The sequence below is a fragment of the Microtus ochrogaster genome, chromosome 6 (genome assembly GCF_000317375.1).
Source record: "Microtus ochrogaster isolate Prairie Vole_2 chromosome 6, MicOch1.0, whole genome shotgun sequence".
Classification (NCBI taxonomy): domain Eukaryota; kingdom Metazoa; phylum Chordata; class Mammalia; order Rodentia; family Cricetidae; genus Microtus; species Microtus ochrogaster.
The window spans coordinates 84,903,522-84,921,611 of NC_022013.1; the positions used below are offsets into that span (position 1 = coordinate 84,903,522).

An 18,090-nucleotide genomic window follows, 5' to 3' on the forward strand; every position below is an offset into this window, starting at 1 on the left:
ACAGTGTTGAAACAGAGTAAGGCATCTGAAAGACAGATTTGTCCTTGTCTCACGCATTCTCATGACCCTTCACAGAGCCTCCTACTCTTTTCCTAATCTTCATTTAACCTGAGTTCTAGTCACCAAAGGACGTTTAATACTTCTCTACACCCATAGAGTGACCATCATTTCTTTGTTCTACGGCTGATACACTCATTTCCTTATGTTGAACTAACTAACCTTGTATTGTCCGTCCATGCAAAGTTTGGCCATCCTAAGTGTGTAGAGGTGGCTCATTCGTTTGCAATTTCTTGGTGACTAATGACACTTGGCATCTTTCCATGGACTCATTGGCATCCACACATTCTCTCTTTTGAAGCCACTTCAAGGCTGTCATAATTCTGAATCATATAAGCCTCTTTACATACTCTAAACTTACAAGGTCTCTGACAAATTCATCTCAAGGCCCTTGTTGCCAAGCCCGCTGACCTGAGCTTGCTCCCCATCTCACACGGTGGCAGGAAAGGGCTGACGCTCAGAAACTGCTCTCTGGCCTCCACACACACCCCAGCAGGCACTCACTGCGCAGCCCGCAAAACTTAAGAAATATTGTGAATATCTTCTTCCATTTGAGAACTTGCCTCTGGTTTTCCTAACCACATTACATCAAAAGCACATTTTTAAAAGCCCGATTATGAGTTTTCCTCTTATAGTTTGCACACTCTGGACTTTAAGGAATTCTTTTTAAGGAAAAGTGACAAGGGTGACCCTGGTTTCCTCTATTTACCCTACAGTTTTAGGCTTTAGACTTAAAACCAAGTCTCTTCAGATTTTAGTTGTTTCTGCTAGCTTTTCCTGATTGCACATGCAATTCTGCCAGCATTATTTGCTGAACGGGTTCCTCTTTCCTGACGGAGTTGGCCTGGCTCCCTTGTGGCTCACTGGAACATGCAGACGTGGCTCCATGTGTCGGTCTCCTTAGACACCATTTTGATAACTACGGGATGCAGCCTTGAGAACAGGAGCAAGGGGCCTCCGGCTCTGCTCTGACAGTTCCACTAGCTTCTAGGTCATTTGCATTGCACACATTTTAAACTGTCAATTTCTAAAAACTGCTGCAATTTTTATCTGTCACTTCTACAGTAGTCCTGGGGCTTGAACTCTTGACCTTGTGAGTGGCAAACACTCTATATTGAGCTATATATACTCAGCTGGCTTGGACATTTGAGATAGGGTCTCACCATGTTAACCCAGTCTTGAGTTGTCTCCCTCGGAAACACAGTCTGTCTATGAGACAGTCTCTGATTGGTCTGGAAATCACCAATCAGGCTGCCTGGCTAGAGACCTAGAGATTCTCCTGTCTCCACTCCCGTAGAGCTGGGGATTAAATGAGCACATTTTTGTGGGTTCTGGAGCTCAAACTGAGGTCCTTGCACTTGCCAGGCAAGCGCCTTACCAGCTGAGTTCTTCCGGCCTCCCGTGCTCTCTTATCAGCTGTTTTCTAGAAGAGACTTTGGTGTCTCAGCTCACTAATGTCCTTCATTTCCTGTTATCTTGTTTTCCTACCAGAGTGATACTGGTCTCAAAAAGGACCAGCAGCACTGGCTTTGTAAAGGAGCGTTTTGTGGGATGGCCATTTCTTTCTTAAATAATTGACGGATTGACTGGGCGCACCCTCTGTACTGGTTTCCTTTGTGAGATGGTTTTTCATTCAAAGCCATTTAGACTTCTTTTTTCTTTTGTAGCACTGAGTATTAAGCCTAGGGTTTTGTGCTCAAGAGGCAAGCACTCTACTTCTGAGCTACACCCAGCTCCAGAGCTTCAGGTCTGAACAGAAAGTTTTTGCTGAGCTGATTTCCGCTGCTGGAAGCATGCCTGCCATGAACTCTCAGAGTGCTCACGGCAGGTGCGAAGCAGAGAGGGCTGGCAGGCAGGAGAGACTGATGTTGATTTTCGTATTAGTTGTGCATTTCCCTTATTCCTAACAGTTCATGACACATGACGGCAGGGGGCGGGGGGGGGGATGAACTCAGGTTCCCATGCCCCTAGGTAGCCCGTTATCTAGTTTTTCTTTGCAAATTACATTCCCTTACCAGACACAAGCTCTTTAAGCTGGGTGGGGTCATGCCCACAGTGCTTACACTGCAGGCAATCGGATGTGTGTCAGGGTACAGAGGGCAGCCAGTACGACTGTGCAAAGTTCTGCACAGGTCTGCGCACCAGGCACAAAGCTCTGTCCCGCTTACTAAGTAGTTACTAGAGGGTCAATGCAGAGTCCACAGGTCCCAGAAGCACTCTTCCTGTCTCTGAAACTACAGGTCACGTGATAGGAACCGAACGAGTGGTGGATTTGGGCAGCATGAGACCTGTGACTGAGAGCCATGTGTGGGCTAGTCTAGGTCTGGAATGGACAGATGTTAAAATACTACAAATACCACATCAAGTTCTGCCTGAGACCAAGTGCAAATCATCTGTGGCCACAGAAACGAGAGGGTTACATGGGGTTACTGCTAGCAGCAGGATGAAGGGCCAGCTCATTGAAGGGGGACCAGTGGGGGAACAGGAATATACCAGGAAGTGAAGATGCTCAAAATGCACTACCTACCTGTACGCAGGTGTCATAATGAAACCCATTACGGGTAATTAGCATATGCTAATAAAGTAAAAAGCTGCCTGTGTACAGGGAGCACACGCCACACAACAGGTCAGCAGTCAAAGGACTTCTTTGTCCTCCGCGTTCCCTCTGCTTGGCTCCTCCCGGTCCTTTACCCCTGTTCCTCTCGGGCCATGTGGTCCCGTCATTCAGAAGACCCAAATCACATCTGCCCTTGCGAAACAAGCCTGATCTTCAGACTTCAGATCCATGCCACATCTCACAATAAAGTAAGACTTTAGACTTGATGTTCATGTCTAAAAGGAGGCACCTGAGAGCCGAGTTTGGCTTACCATGTCAGGCAGAAGCTGAGAAGCCGTTACTGAGGGAATTACGAAGACATCTTCCGAAGAGGGCCAATGAGGCGGCTCAGTGGGAAGGTGCTGGCTGTCCAGCGGGTGAGTGTGAATCCTGAGTATGACTCTCTGGACCTTACTGATGGAAGGGGAGAGTGACTCGCTTACAGGTACAGTGTGGCACGCATGTGACCTCCCCCCAAAATGAATGTATAAATGCAATTTTAAAATAAAGACTTGTTGGGACCATTTGGAGTCCTGGCCTCCAGCTGCTCTTCCCTGCTAGAGATCTTTACTTTCCTTCTGATTTGAGTTACCGAAAGCTGTGTCAAAGTTGTTTACCAGCTCTGCTTCACAAGCACGTGTTGCCTTGAGGATCGGAGGATAAGGTTTTCACGTGCTGGCCCACCTGACTGTATTGGGTATATAAGCCTCCATGGTGCTATTGAATAAGGGGCTTCTTACCAGTGTCTAGAGGTCCATGTCTCTGTCTGTGTGTCTTTGTATGTTTCAATCTCCAGCCCCTTGCCCGAAGCTCGCGAGCTGTATGGTAGCGCAGAGAGTGCAGACGGGCGTTGTCTGTTGCAAAGACTTCCCCCAAATAGATGGCATCTCCTTCATATTTTGTTTTCAAGCAATTCTTTAACACCAAGTGTTCAAATAAATTCTCTGAGACATTTTTGTTGGTATAGATTTTAAATTACACACTTGTTTTCACACCCTCAAACACGGTTCTTAAGAAGGCTAGTTATAGGTAGTTGTCAGCACTTTCCAAGAAGAGGAGAAATGACATTTCAGTCCAACGGAAGCATTCTCTATACGAGGGTTAGCATCCTCTCATCTCCAGATGGGCGACTCCGATTCATGCAGTAAATGACTGTTACGCTCTAAAAGGCGCCCCAGTTCTTCTACGTGACATTTCATGCCCACTTTAAGTCAAGAGGTCAGCCTACTTGCGATCACTCTGTGGTCCCTGAAGTGGTGAGCACCCGGGCTCCTCTGACACACAACTGGACCCCTGGTTAGCGAGGTGTCATGTCAGGCCTCTCAATGACGGCTCCCAGGAAACCTGGGTTTTAGAAGTGACCATGGTGGCCGAGAGCCAGTGTAACACCAGAGATCACACAGGACTCTGAGTGACCTGAAAGAGGTGCATGGGGAGAGATTTTAACTTCTCTTGACATAAAACTGGCAGAAACAAGAATTACCAAGTCCCCGCAACTAGAAATCATGAGGGTGAAACATGTTTGTACATCATGACGAGGCCCACACAGACCACCTCCCTCACGGCTTCGCCAGAACCACGATGGCAGTACTGGGACAATGGGACCTGGTTTACACATGATGTGAATACAAAATCTTAAAATTTATAATAGGACATTAAAATAATCTTCTAATAAAATCAGCCTTCGGTATAAAGGAATCTAAATTTCAGTATTCTGTATACTTCTAAATAAATAACTCTGATCTATAACCATTGAAAATATTACAGTTTACGGTGACATTGGAAGAAAGAAGCCACACTTATTTTTTTATAAGTGAAAATAAAATGTCAATTTAAAAATAAGCCTAAAACACACGGAGCTAAAATAATAGAAAATCAAAACAGTATCTAATTAAATAGGTAGCGGTGGGATGACCACATACATGCTCGACAACACGCACGCGCTCAGTTCATACAAAAGCCCTTAAATTCATAAGTTCCAAATAAATAAGTGGAAACACAAAGGAAGGTACTGTGCCAGCCAGTAATAACTACAAAGCAATGTCTCTCTTTTCCTCCAAATGATTCTAACAGGAAAACAGAACATAAAGATCACTTGCTAAAAAACTATAATTCATGATATTTTTTTTTTAAAAAAAGATGTTGCCTAGAATATACAAAAGTCAAAGCAAGGCTTCCGAAACATTTGATCACTGTACCGTAAATAAGGAAAGGCCACCTAATGACAGATTTAAACAAAACTAGACATTTAAAGTTGTCTTTTGAAGGTATGATTGAATTTCTGCTTCATGACCACATGATGGGGTCCAAAACGAGTCCATGATAGACACACACATTCCACATACCCGAGCGTATGGCCTGTGGCCACTCAGTCACATGTGGTGGCCTGTTTCACTCAACAAAGTAAGGGTTTGCCTTCCATGACCACCCACACAGTAGGAACTACCCCTTACTTGGATTCCTAGTTTTAGGTTCCCAAATTTAATAGATGCTCAGGAAGTCTCTCTTGAGCTGTGGAACCAGGACTCATTGCTTCTGGCAGCATAGAAGCCACAGCGAAATCTCACCTGAGACTTGGGAGTTCTGTCACGGTGCCTTCAGGCCTGTCAAATTCATTGCCACAGATCTATCAGCTTCTAATTCAAGGCCAAAAGTCCTACAGTTTATCTAGTTCACAGGTAAGCCTTCTCCAAAGATGTGAGCCTGCACATTGTAGTCAAGTTAAAAGAATAAAGGTCATCTTTGTACTCTGCTGGATATCCACTTGCGGCAACTGCTTCAGACAAACACACACCCACACAACCCTTTCACAAATGAAGAGAAGGATCTAGAGTAACGCCCAAAGCTTAAATTACACAGCTCCCAGGATTAACTAAAACATGGCATTGAAACCATAAGGAAACTCTCTGATTACAAAGAAACTTATTGCATGGTGGCAGGAAGCAATGACTGTGAACTGGGAGTGGTCTTTAGCCCTCAGTGTGAGCTCGGCTTGACCCTGCTCAGCACGGAGTGACCCTGCTCAGAGCACTTCACCACACAAGCTCGCTGCAAGGAGAGGGGCGTGCGCTTCACAGCTCCCTCCACTGTCCTCAGTGCCCACACCGTGTTTGCATTCTTCTGTGGACCATTCTAAGAGAGTTCTCTGGGCTGTTTCTCTAAAGTCCGTCCTCGGGTCCTCGCTGCAGGGGAGGGGGAATGTTTCGTGGTTCCTGAAATAAAAGCTGTTTGGGAAGTTTGCATCTTTGTCTGTCTGTCAGCACGCCTGTCCGTCCCACTTGCTGCTAGGAGAGGTAGACCCAGTGTTTAAGTCCTGCCACCCCCTGCAGCAGCTTAGTGTAATAAAAGTCCATGTTGTCGGCAAAGTCTGTACAGACAGGTGACTCCATGTTGCCCAGAGTGCAGTAGAGCGCGGTCCCTCCCACGCTGAGGAAGACTGTGGCTATGCACAGCAAGATGAGCAGGATGCAGGAGCCACTGCCGACCTCATCTGAAACAAGAGAACAGGGTCAGAGGTCACACAGCCATGGTCAGCTCAGGCTCCTCACCTGCCTTCCTGTAGCTGCAAGCCTGTTAATCAACGCTAGCAACCTAGTTGCTGTACCCCCACGCTTCTTCATACCGTGAACAGTCAATCCTCCATAGCTGTGGGTGCTGCGTCTGTGGGCCAAATACTCTGAGGAAATTTCATCTGTATGTACTCGTTTCTTACTGTATTCCCTTAAACAAAACTGTGTAACAATTACTTATAAATTATTTAAACTCATGAGACAGTATATGCAATGTGGATGACTCCAACTGCTGAGCCAACTCTCTGACCCAAGACACTCTTCAACAAAGAATAAACAGTCAGGCAGTGGTAGCGCTCGCCTTTAATCCTCGAGAGCACTCGGGAGGCAGAGGCAGGCAGAGCTCTGTGAGTTTGAGGCCAGCCTGGTCTTATAGAGTGAGTTCCAAGACAGCCAGGGCTACAGAGAAACCCTACCTCAAAAAAGACAAAAAGCAAACAAAAAGAATAAACAAAGTATGCAGGAAGGATTAGTGAGACGGCTTAGCGGGTCTTGCACTTGGCTTGCAAGCCTGGTAGCCTGAGTTCAATCCCTGGAATTAAGGTTGGGAGAAGAGATCGAGCTTCCAGAAGTCGTGGCACAGGTGTGAAATGAACAATCATCATCATCATCATCATCATCATCATCATCATCAAAGCACACAGGCGGTATGAACAGATCCTATGAGAACAATATGCCGCCTTACATAAGGGTCTTGAGCACCTGCAGATTTTATTATTATGAAGCCTGTGGTACATGAAGAGATGATATCTATTTTGTTTAAATGAAATACTTTATGAGCTGGGATGGGAACAAGCCATGAGCTGCTGCTGAGTACCCGACAAGAGACTGGTACAGAAAAGACGCAACGTGTGCACGGAGTAGATTCCAGCCCTGGAGGACAGCTCGCCAGCATTTCCCACACCGACGGAGCACAGGCTGCAGTATTTCTGACACTGAGTTAAATGAGATATACCGTTGAAGCACATTTTGTATATTTCCAAGCTTCTTGTGTGGCTGTCATAAATTTGAAATCACCTATGAGGACTGGAGCGATGACCCGACTGCTCTTCCAGAAGACCCAGCCTTGAGTCCCAGGCACCAGGAGATGGTTCACAGCCCTCTGTAGCTCCAGTTCCAGGGGATCTGATGCCCTCCTTTAGCCTTCCCAGGCACTGCACGCATGGGATGCACAGACACACATGAGGCAAAACACCCATGCACATAAAAAAAAAATCACCTATGAGCATCCACATTGTATTCTAGGACACAGTGCTGACTAATGGAAGGATGGGCTCTTTAGGGAGCTCAAGGCAGGAGGTGAGATTTGCAACTATACATGTGTAAGCTTCACATGAAGGTCTCATGACTGTTGAGATCAATTCATACACTATCTACATGTTTGTCATTGTCCTTAGTGGCAGAGTAGTGATTATTATTTTGTATTTTAAGGAGGATGATGTTGAGAACATGGTAAAGGGTGAGGTGGCCTGACAGTCCCAGACCCTGGTGCACCACGGGAGGGGGATGGGGGCGTGGAGGCTGTGCTGGTTACAACAAGATGCCTGGATAAAAAGGAAGCATTTCCAAGGCCTTTCAGTTTCACGGTTGAAAAATCCCAGGCAGCTCTCCCGCTATCTTAGAAACACAGCTCGGCGTTCACACCGTTACTGGGGCATAGCGAAGCACACTGACAGACTCTGAGCTGGTTTCCACTTCCCTTACTCACTCCTGCCTCAGGTCACTCTGCAGCCACACAAGGCAGCACTACTGTGACAGCACGGCCTCGGTGCTGGCCAGGGGCTGAGAGGCTCAGTCGCAACCACGAGGAGCAGACGGACTTGGAAGGCACTCAGCTTCCATTCAGAGGAGAGTGCCTCACAATAAAAGAGGGACATTTACTTGTCCCTAAAAACAAAATAAAAAACAAGTTCACTACAGAAGAAAAAAAGAAAAGAGGAAAATACTAAAGAAAAAAATCTGAGGTGAATTCTTAACTTTGACCATTTCTGGACTGGAGAGACCACAAGGTCAATTTTGCAACTCGCTCAATTATTTCAGCAAAAAAATGTTTCAAAACTTTAAGATCTAACTTGATTTCTTCTTGTTTCTCTGCTAGAAGATGGAGTAAGTGCACACAGTCCTTACAAGTACTGCTGGCAAACATGTCACACGACTGTCCAGCACTCACAGACCCGGGGCGGTACGCACCTTGATCCAGGTTATCATCGATTTCCTGGAACCGCACTCTCCGCTTGGCTGGCTTCTGCTGCATTTGGGCGGGATGGTCTCCTACCGTGTCATTCCTCTTCTTTAGTATGGACACCAGCCCTTCCGCAGGAACAGCCTGTTGGGCATCAGAAGAACCAGTTACGTTAAAGCGGGTGGGACTTCGGGGCAATACATTACACATGCAACCATAGAACATCATTGCAGTGATGTATACTCCATCTCTACACTTAACAATAGGTTTTCTATCTCTTTCTCTCTCTCCCCCTCCTTCATTCTATAGCTCAGGACTGCTTGGAACTTGCTATAGCCCAGGCTGGCCCTGAATTTGAGATCTTCTCGGAGCTCCTGAATGCTATCACACCTAGCTTACCTTCACGGCCTGTTTTTGCAAATTTAATTGTCCAATTCTGCACATCTTTGGGGGGCTTTAAGGCAGAATGGGAAGCTGTGACAGACAGGAAAACTCTGCGTCAGGCACCTCCAACCCACACTACCCATGTTATGCAGCCTTCTGGTTTTCACGCAGGCCACTGCTCTCCTCCCTACCTACCTCCCATTTCATACCAGAAGCACCTGCTTGACATTTAGGAGTCAAAGCTTTCAAGGTACAAAGGTTGCCAGGGTTGGGGGCCAAGGAGGGTCAGTTGAAGAGGAGGAGGAGAAGTAGTTGCTCACTTTTGCACATTCCAGCCGACTGGTAGGAGGTGCCTGCTTGCTCCATGCTATAGGTGATGATATGGGTGGGCACTACGGGCTTGACACTGTAGATGTCAGTGCTGTAAGCTAGGGTGGCCTGTAATGCCATTTATCCGATCAATGGCATAAAGCTCTTAATATGATTTCTAGTTCCAGGCAGCAATCTCGGACAATTATGGATTCCATTAGTTCTTTTTATAATTCAGAGCTCTTAGGGGCAGATGACTCTAGACAGTCTTCTACCGGGGTTCTGTGAACGTGGGTCTATAGAAACCATTATCTTAAAAATATCAATAAGTTGGCAATTTATTCTTTTTATAGAAAACACATATCTCAGATAGCCTGATTCTGAGAAAACTAAAGGACTTTACTGACATTAAAATGCTAAGTACAGGGCTGGCAAGATGGCTCAGTGGGTAAGAGTGTTTGCCACCGAGCCTGAAGATGTCCCTGAGTTTGGTCCCTGGAGCTCATATAGTGGAAATAGAGAACTGACTTCCACACATCTGGGGCACAAGCATGCCCTTCTCAATACAGAAATAAATATCATTTTTTTATAAATGTGTAGGAATAGATTTTTTTAAATTTTGCTTTAGAAAAGAATTCCTTCACAAAACAATGGAAAATGATTTGACAAGTGCCTTTCTTAGAGCGTGAGACAAACACACAGTGTTAAGTTATTAAAGAGCAAGGAATGGAGCCGGTGAGGCTGCTAAGCAGGAAGAGCACTTGGGTCTGATTCCCAGATCCCACCCCAGAAGAAGAGAACTGACGTTCAGACGGTGTGCTCCAACTCTGACACACCCTGCAGCATGTCTGCACTCACACCCATGTATCGTACGTGTACAAAATAAGTAAATGCATGTCAAAAACCTTAAAAAATGGGACAGAAAATAGAAACTAGTTTTAATGAAAGATGTACAACTGGCAATCTTCTTATCTCTAGAAAAATATAAAACTAAAAGCAATAAGCCTCATGGAACCTTCGTTATCTTTTCCATTAAACATTTCTCTGTTCTGCGTTTGTCAATGGTAAATTTACCAACCATAGGAAGGCTTTGTTTTTGTTTTCACGGAGAGTCTTGCTATTTTCCGGAGCTGGTCTTAAACTCCTGGACTTCAATAATACCCTACTGCATGCCAGGAGAAAGAGAGAGAGAGAGAGAGAGAGAGAGAGAGAGAGGGAGGGAGGGAGGGAGGGAGAGAAAGAGAAAGAGAACGTGCATGTGTGTGTATCCTGCAGGAGTTAGTCCTTTCCCTCCACTGTGTGGGCTCCAGAGATTGAACTCAGGATCCTCGGGCTTGGCAGCAAGCACCTTTACCTGCTGAGCCATTAGCCAACCCTTAAGGTACAGTTTTAACTTAGAAAAAAAATCCTATTAAGAGCAGCCCTAAGATGGGCAATGATGGCACACACCTTTAATCCCAGCAGAGGCAGGCAGATCTCTGAATTTATTTGAGGTCACCGCTAGATACACAGAGAAATGCTGTCTCAAAAAACGACAACAAACCAAACCAAACCAAACCAAAAGAAGTGTTAAACCATGCTGAGCAAGCATGAAGGCCTAAGTCTGGATCCCCAGCACCCAAACCAACTGCTGGGTGTGTCCATGAACCTGTAACCAACACTGGGTATGGGGTGGGGAGTGGAGACAGGTGGGCAGCTGGGGCTTGCCAGCTGCCGGTTTAGCTGAAAAACAGCACGTTCCAGGTTCCAGTGAGAGACTGTTTCAAGGAAAATAAAGCCCACATCTGATACAGGGATAGAAGACACCTAACATCACTTCTGCCACACACACACACACACACAAAGGGACAGTGAGAAGGGTGAGCCCAGGAGCAGCATCACTGTCAAGTGTTTCCTTAGGACATTAATTCTGCATTTCTAAGTTCAAGAAACAAACTATAATCAAATGATGTTGGAAGTACAGCAGACTGAGAGGTGCCCTGGAACGGGACAGCAGGTCTCAGTGCGGCAGGAGAGTTTGTCTCTGGAGGCCGTCAAGGGATGCAAGCCTTATTGAGGGCCCCATCTTGTTTCCTTTGGAGGAGGGCAGAGGCAGAGTCTGAGAAAGCGCAATGGCATGGGATGATTCAGTGTCGGCTGTGACTTCCCTGCTCCCCATGCTAAGAATCAGACCCTCCCCTCTTTACCAGCAAAGCTCTGTCATTTCCACCCCCACTTCTGGTTCTGTTGTTCCAAAGTGAAGGAGAATGTTCTTCTCTCAGGTTCTTTTTGGGTATCTTGTTCTAGGTTTTCCTTCCTTCCTTCCTTCCTTCCTTCCTTCCTTCCTTCCTTCCTTCCTTCCTCCCTCCCTCCCTCCCTCCCTCCTCTCTCTCTCTCTCTTTCTTTCTTTTTTTATTCAAGACAGGGTTTCTGATGTGGGATGTCCTTCTGTATATGTGTTGCTTTTATTGGATAATGAATAAAGCTGTTTTGACCAATGGCTTAGCAGAATAAAGTCAGGTGGGAAATCTGAACAGAGATATATAGAGAGAGTAGGCACAGTCAAAAAGATGCCATGTAACTCTCTGAACATAGCGGACAGTGGGGACTACTGAGAACTCAGGAACAGTGGCGGTGGGTTTCTGATCCTGTTGCACGTACTGGCTTTGTAAGAGCCTGGGCAGTTTGGATGCTCAACTTGCTAGACCTGGATGGAGGTGGCGGTTCCTTGGACTTCCCACAGGGCAGGGAACCCTGATTGCTCTTTGGGCTGAGGAGGGAGAGGGACCTGATTGGGGGAGGGGGGGAATGGGAGGCGGTGGCGGGGAGGAGACGGAAATCTTTAATAAATAAATAAAAAAAAACCTCTATTAAAAAAAAACAAAAACAAACAAAAAAAAAGATGCCATGTAGCTGCCAAGGAAGAAAGATGTTAGAACTTACTGGTAAGCCACAGCCCTCGTGGCAATACACAGATGAATAGAAATGGGTTAATTTAAGATTAAAAGCTAGCTAGAAATATGCCTAAGCTATTGGCCAACAGTGTTGTAATTAATATAGTTTTGTGTGATTATTTGGGTCAGGGAGGCTGGGAAATGAACGCCCAGTCTCTATTTACAGGGTTTCTCTGTAGCTTTGGAGCCTGTCCTGGCACTTGCTCTGTAGGCCAGGCTGGCCTCGAACTCATAGAGATTCGATCCACCTGCCTCTTGCCTCCCTAGTGCAGGGATTAAAGGCGTGTGCCACAATCCTTTCTGTCTTTTGGGCATATTTTCTGGTTCCTACAGCACACACATGGGGAACAAAGCACACTGGGTGTAAGCACAGGAGATGCAGGCTAAGGAGGGCAAATCCTGGATGCAGGAGGTATAACACTTAGGTTAGAATGTGTCATCTGTGTGGATGTGGGTTTGTGTTTTTCTGCAATAGTTTGGAACAAAGAGTTTGGACTTGCTTGAAACAGAATTCCTACTTCCTACAGCATGGCAGCCAGAATCAGACCTACCCCGCTCAGAATTCCTGCCTCATATGGATCTCCTACCCCTCACTCAGAATTTCTATTATCATAGCATGGCAGTCCAACACCAAGAGTTTAAGAAAGAACTTGCCTTAATCTGAATTTGCTGGGTAGAATTTGCCTTACTTCCATGGCTGATGGGTAAGTAATCCGAAATAAGGGCATGGCCTTGTTCATGGTGTCACCTAATGATGCCAAACGTGTCTATACAGAGTCTCTATATACGACGATGCGTCTCCTGGAAACTACTCCATGACTGTTGTTGTTGTTGCTATGATAAAGTAAGAGGGCTAAGTGTGGCGCACACCTTTAATCCCAGCACCCTTGGGGGGTAGAGACAAGAGATCTCTGTGAGTTCAGGGCCAGCTGGTCTCCATAGTTAGTCCCAGGACTCAAGGAACTCTAGGCAGCGTGGGCCTTGTGAGCATGGCTCTGGCAGGCCTTGCCCTTCTGCCCCATTCCCTCTGTCTTGCTACAAACCATTAGATTAGATACCTGAAGCTAGACACCAAGGTCTATTCCCGTGTTTGACCACTTCCTCCTCCTGAGACTGACTACCAGGGTCCAGCTATCAAAGTATTAAAGTCAAGCAATCAAAAGCCCCCTTTGGCTACCCTAATTAACATGACCAATTAAACTTAAACACCTCATCCTAACAGGGGGTTTCCCCTTCTGCTTTTATAAACTGCCATTTTCCTATGCTTGTCTCCTCTCTATCCAGAGGCAGTTCCTTGTCAGGACAAATATCCCTGCCCCCTTTTTCTTGTCCCCTCCCCCTCTCACTCATCCTCTATCTCCTTTACCACATCCTAGCCCATTCTAACACAGACCTCTCTTTTCTCGTCTCTTAAAAATCACACCTGCAAGGTCATTTGCCACTGTTTTTCTGCCAGAGTCAGAAAGCAGCCACTTTGACTTTTCTTCCCTGTTTAATAAATCATTTCCCCGTGAAAACAGGTGTTTGGGTGTGGTCTGTGCCTAATCCAAGTCTGGGAGGTAGTTACTGCAGCTGTGTGTATGTGGGGGTGGGGGTGAGAGTGGGGGTGGGGGCTGTCCTCCTTCAACGACAGCCAGGGCTACATAGTGACACTGGCTCAAAAAAAAAAAAATATGAAGAATTTCAGTCTGTCCTCATTCCTTCCTTCACGGTACTAGGATCAGGACCAGGACCTTCTCTAAGCTAGAAAAATGTAAAGAAAATTTAAATCTCCAAGAGAGCTTCCTCAGTAAGAGCAAATTAAATTCCCTGTTTCAATTAGCCAATTGTTTTGGTACCCAAACAATATCCACCCAGCCCGTCCACTCGGAACGACTGGGCATGATTACTGTAACTGGTGCATTTGGATAGATGCAGGGCTGGAAAACATCCATCTGGCCCAGTCCTGTACATCCGCACATAAACAGATCACCCTGCCCAGCACTCAACAGTCACTTTAAACAACATGGTGGCACTCGGGTAGATGCAGAGCTGGGAAACATCCATCTGGCCTAGTCCTGTGCATCCGCACATAAATGGCTCACCCTGCCCAACAATCAACAGTCACTTTAAACAGATCAGAGGGTACAAAACAAGGTGATTCTATGACCCCCGGAACTGCAGTTCCTAACAGGAGAAGAGGGCAGAGCACGCTGCAGTCCCTCCTCAGCAGATTATGGAGGAAATGGTACAAAATTAAACTATTTTCACCTGGAGCCTCAAGCCTTGTTAGTTTTAAACAAGAACACACGCTTGACTTCCAACTCACTTGACAATGAACACCCACAAGCCACATTCGTATATTGTGTGTAACCTTTGTGTTTTTCTTTTTTAAGACAGGGTTTCTTTGTGTAACAGCTCTGGCTGGCCTGGAACTCACTATGTAGACCAGGCTGGCCTTGAATTCACAGAGATCCACCTGCCTCTGCCTCCTGAGTGCTGAGGTTAAAGGTGTGTGCCACCACTGTCCGGCTATATTGTGGGTATCTTAAATGCTAGCAATTTCACTATGGATGAACATGTGCTTTAACAGACAACTCCACACTAAGCCCTGTTCCGTTCTCACGATAGTTTCAGACGTCATCAGAGGAAAAGCCAAATGTAAAGAGCCCACGAGTGTGACCACAGGCAGAGTCGAGAACAAACTCAGGGCTAAATACGGAGACCTGATCTGTACTATTGGGATTTTATTTTGCATGTATTTGTGACCATTAGAGTGAAATAAATGGAGTTTTCAAAGATTTACAAGGCTCTGGCTTCCCAGAAGTTGTTTATATCTTCTACCTGAAATTCTTATCTTTTATATTCCCCCGTCAAGAGATGCTTAAACTGATGCCTATTCTTGTCATGAGAGCAGCAGATCAATGTCACCGCTACTGTCACAGCTAATTGACAGAACAGGTCATTGCTGCACCTGGTGGTGACAGTTGATGTAGGAAAGTCATTTCACAGAAGATCCTGTGGCTTTCTCAGGCCTCGCAAGATTAAATCTGGGAACACTGCGACAGGATGTGCCAAGTGGGAAAACACGCACACCATGCTGAATTTCTAAGCGCTTAAGAAGGAAAAAGCATGTTGTTAAAAGCAAACCCAGGAACTTTCTGATGCATCTAAACACCTAGATCAGGTGGTGCTGCACGCACTTGCTCTTGTAACTCGCTCCTGCTTGCAGAACAGATGATTTAGTAAGCACAAGATGGGAAAGGGAATGTGCGCGTGCTGGGCAGCATCCTCCTTTCGCATCTCCAGAGGACTGTTTGAAGAGCTGCCACTTTCAGCATTTACAGCCCCCCACTCTGCTGGGAGGATTTCACAGATTTTAACATTGCATTTTACATTATTTACTCTCTCCTCTCTCTCTCTCTCTCTCTCTCTCTCTCTCTGTGGTGTATGCAGGTCACAGCACGTATGGAAGGTCAAAGGACAGCTTGAGGGAATCAGTTCTCCTTTCCCACTATGTGGGTTGGCTAGATTGAGTGATTAGGGTAGGTGGCAGATGCCTTTACCAGCTAAGCATCTTGCTGGCGCCTTTACTAATACTTGAAACTACACTGTTTATTCTTATGTGAATTTGGCTACAATAATCTCTCCATCTAGAAAGCAAGCTTCATGAAGACAGGCACGTGATTTCTGTTTACTGCTGTCCCCTGGTCTCTCTCAAGTAGGAGGTGCCTAAGAAGCATGCTGGAGAGAAAATGAATACGCCCAGCATAGAGTTAGAGGCTAGACACAGATACAGAGACATTGCCAACAGGAGCCTTATCTTTCAGGGCCTGGTAGTTTGGTACAGAGGAAAGTATGCCTGTGTCCTATGGGTAACTAGGGAAGATCACAGTGGACAAGGCCTTAGAAGGAATGCTGTCCCATCCCGCCATCATCAGAAGTTCAGAGAGGTAGTTCCAAGGGAACAGCAATGTTATATACTGAAGAGCGTGATCTAGATGTTGAGGCTTGGGAAGAAGAAGGATCATCACTGCAAAGCAACACAGACTTAGCACAGACAGCAAGAAGCAGATGTCAGGAAGTGCAAAGCATGTCTGGATGCGGCGAGGGGACAGTCTGGTTGTAGCCAGAAACACAGGACAGCAGGTAGGAAGGAGATGATGCAGAAAAGCAGATGGGCCAGACCACCAAGAATTCTGAATTTCAGGCTGCATACACAGCCTTTTCCATGAAGCTATAGGGAGTCCTGGGAAGAGGCTGGTGGCACAAAGATATTTTAGGGCAGAAGTTTAAGTTAACAGGCCCTGTTAGAGAGCTGGGCTCTGTCTTTGACTTAAGAGCATAATGTTTTCTTTCATTTCTCCTCCCCCCTCCCTCCCTCCCTCCCTCCCTCCCTCCCTTCCTTCCGAGGCAGGGTTTCATTAAGTAGTTCTAAATGTCCTTGAACTTACAGAGATCTGCCTGCCTCTACCTTCCAAGTTGGGATTAAAGGTTTATGGCACTATGCCTAGGCCAACTAGAGGTTTTGCATTTTATTATACTGTGTTTACTTTTAGTTTATTTTTTGAGTGTTTTGCCTGCACGTATATATATGCAGCTGTGTGTACCCAGTATCTGAGGAGTTCAGAGGAGGAGGCCGAATTCCCTGGAACTAGAGTTACAGATGTTTTCAAGCCTCTATGCAGGTGCTAAAAATCAAACCTGGGTTCTTGGGAGAACAAGGGCTCTTAACCACTGAGCCATTTCTCCAGCCATACCAGAGAGTTTTAAAAAGATGGAAACTTTCACAGGTATAGGAACATCTCAACTGCCCTACAGTCAAGTTGTTTCATTCATTTTTATGACCTGGTTGGCCCTTTTGAGTATCAGCTTGAGACTCCAGGTCTACACAGTGCTCATGTGAGATCACTCCAGGTCTACACAGTGCTCATGTGAGATCACTCCAGGTCTACACAGTGCTCATGTGAGATCACTGGAGTGGAGAAGGGATAAAACAAGGAGAAGAAGCTTATAAAATAGCTAATGCAAATGTCCAGGGAGAACAGTAAATATGGAAATTTGCAATGTAATTAAAACAGGAAAGGAACGTGGTAAAAGAAACACATCAATCAAGAAGCATTAACTAGAAATGTAAAAAGCAGTCTAAAAACAAGAGGCAAAAAATGATACCATCTGGCACAAATAAAAAAATGGGCAATCTCAGGGTTTTCCCTAGGGACTAGTTAGAGAGCTACATAAATCAGGGGTCAACCTTTCCCACCCTTGTGTTCTTCAGTGAGCAAGCTATTCCCCTGCTTCCCTTGGAAGATCCACTCTGAGCAAAACTGTCATGGCCACTGTTTCTAAGACTCTTCTTTACTTAAGACACAGAACAGCCATTTCCATGACCCCCTCCCCCAACACTGCTGCTTAGCATGGGCCTCCCATCTTTATTCGTAAAGGATTCTCACAGCAGCTAACCTTTTTAAAAATTATAATTTTAAAATTGTGTGCGTGTGTGTCTGTGTCTGTATGTGCACACAGGCACACATGCAGAAAATAGATCAGGACAGCTTGAAGCAAGATCTCTCACTGAACTTGGGACTTGCCAAATTTTAGCCTCATGCCCTCAGGCTCAGCACTAGGGCTAAAGGTCTGATCCACTAAGATATCTCCCCACGTGCCTGCAGTGGTGGTGCATGCCTTTAATCCCAGCACTTGGGATGCAGAGGCAGGCAGATCTCTGAGAGTTGGAGGCCAACCTGGTCTACAAAGCAAGTGCCAGGACAGGCTCCAAAGCTGCACCTGTCTTGAAAAACCAGACAATAACAACAACAACAACAAAGGTATCTCTCTAGTCCCAATGGTTAATTCAAAAGATTTATTTCAGTTAGTTTTGAGGCAGGGTCTCACTATGCAGCCCCGGGTGGCCTCAAACTCATAGCCTGTTTCTGAGTGCTGGGGTTAAAGGTGTGCGCCGCCAGGCCCAGCTTCACCTGTGGTTTCAATCATCACATTTATATCACTGTAGAATTCAATGGACGCCGATCATAAAAGGTATTGCATGTGGGAATAATGAGTGGCCCTAACTTGTGCCTG

The 18,090-nt window shown here is 45.9% G+C and overlaps 1 protein-coding gene across 2 annotated transcripts in view; it reads right to left on the reverse strand.

The window, feature by feature from the left end:
- Nucleotides 1-3,605: 3,605 nt before the first annotated feature.
- Cnst (consortin, connexin sorting protein) overlaps nt 3,606-18,090 on the reverse strand; it is an 84,561-nt gene continuing 70,076 nt past the window's right edge. For both annotated transcript variants that reach the window (XM_005348980.3, XM_005348979.3), the window contains exons 10-11: nt 8,413-8,548; nt 3,606-6,143 (exon numbers count right to left, since the gene is read on the reverse strand). In XM_005348980.3, coding sequence (XP_005349037.1) covers nt 5,938-6,143; nt 8,413-8,548 — 342 coding nt within the window. In that variant the 3' untranslated portion in view covers nt 3,606-5,937. The remainder of the gene's footprint in view (nt 6,144-8,412; nt 8,549-18,090) is intronic.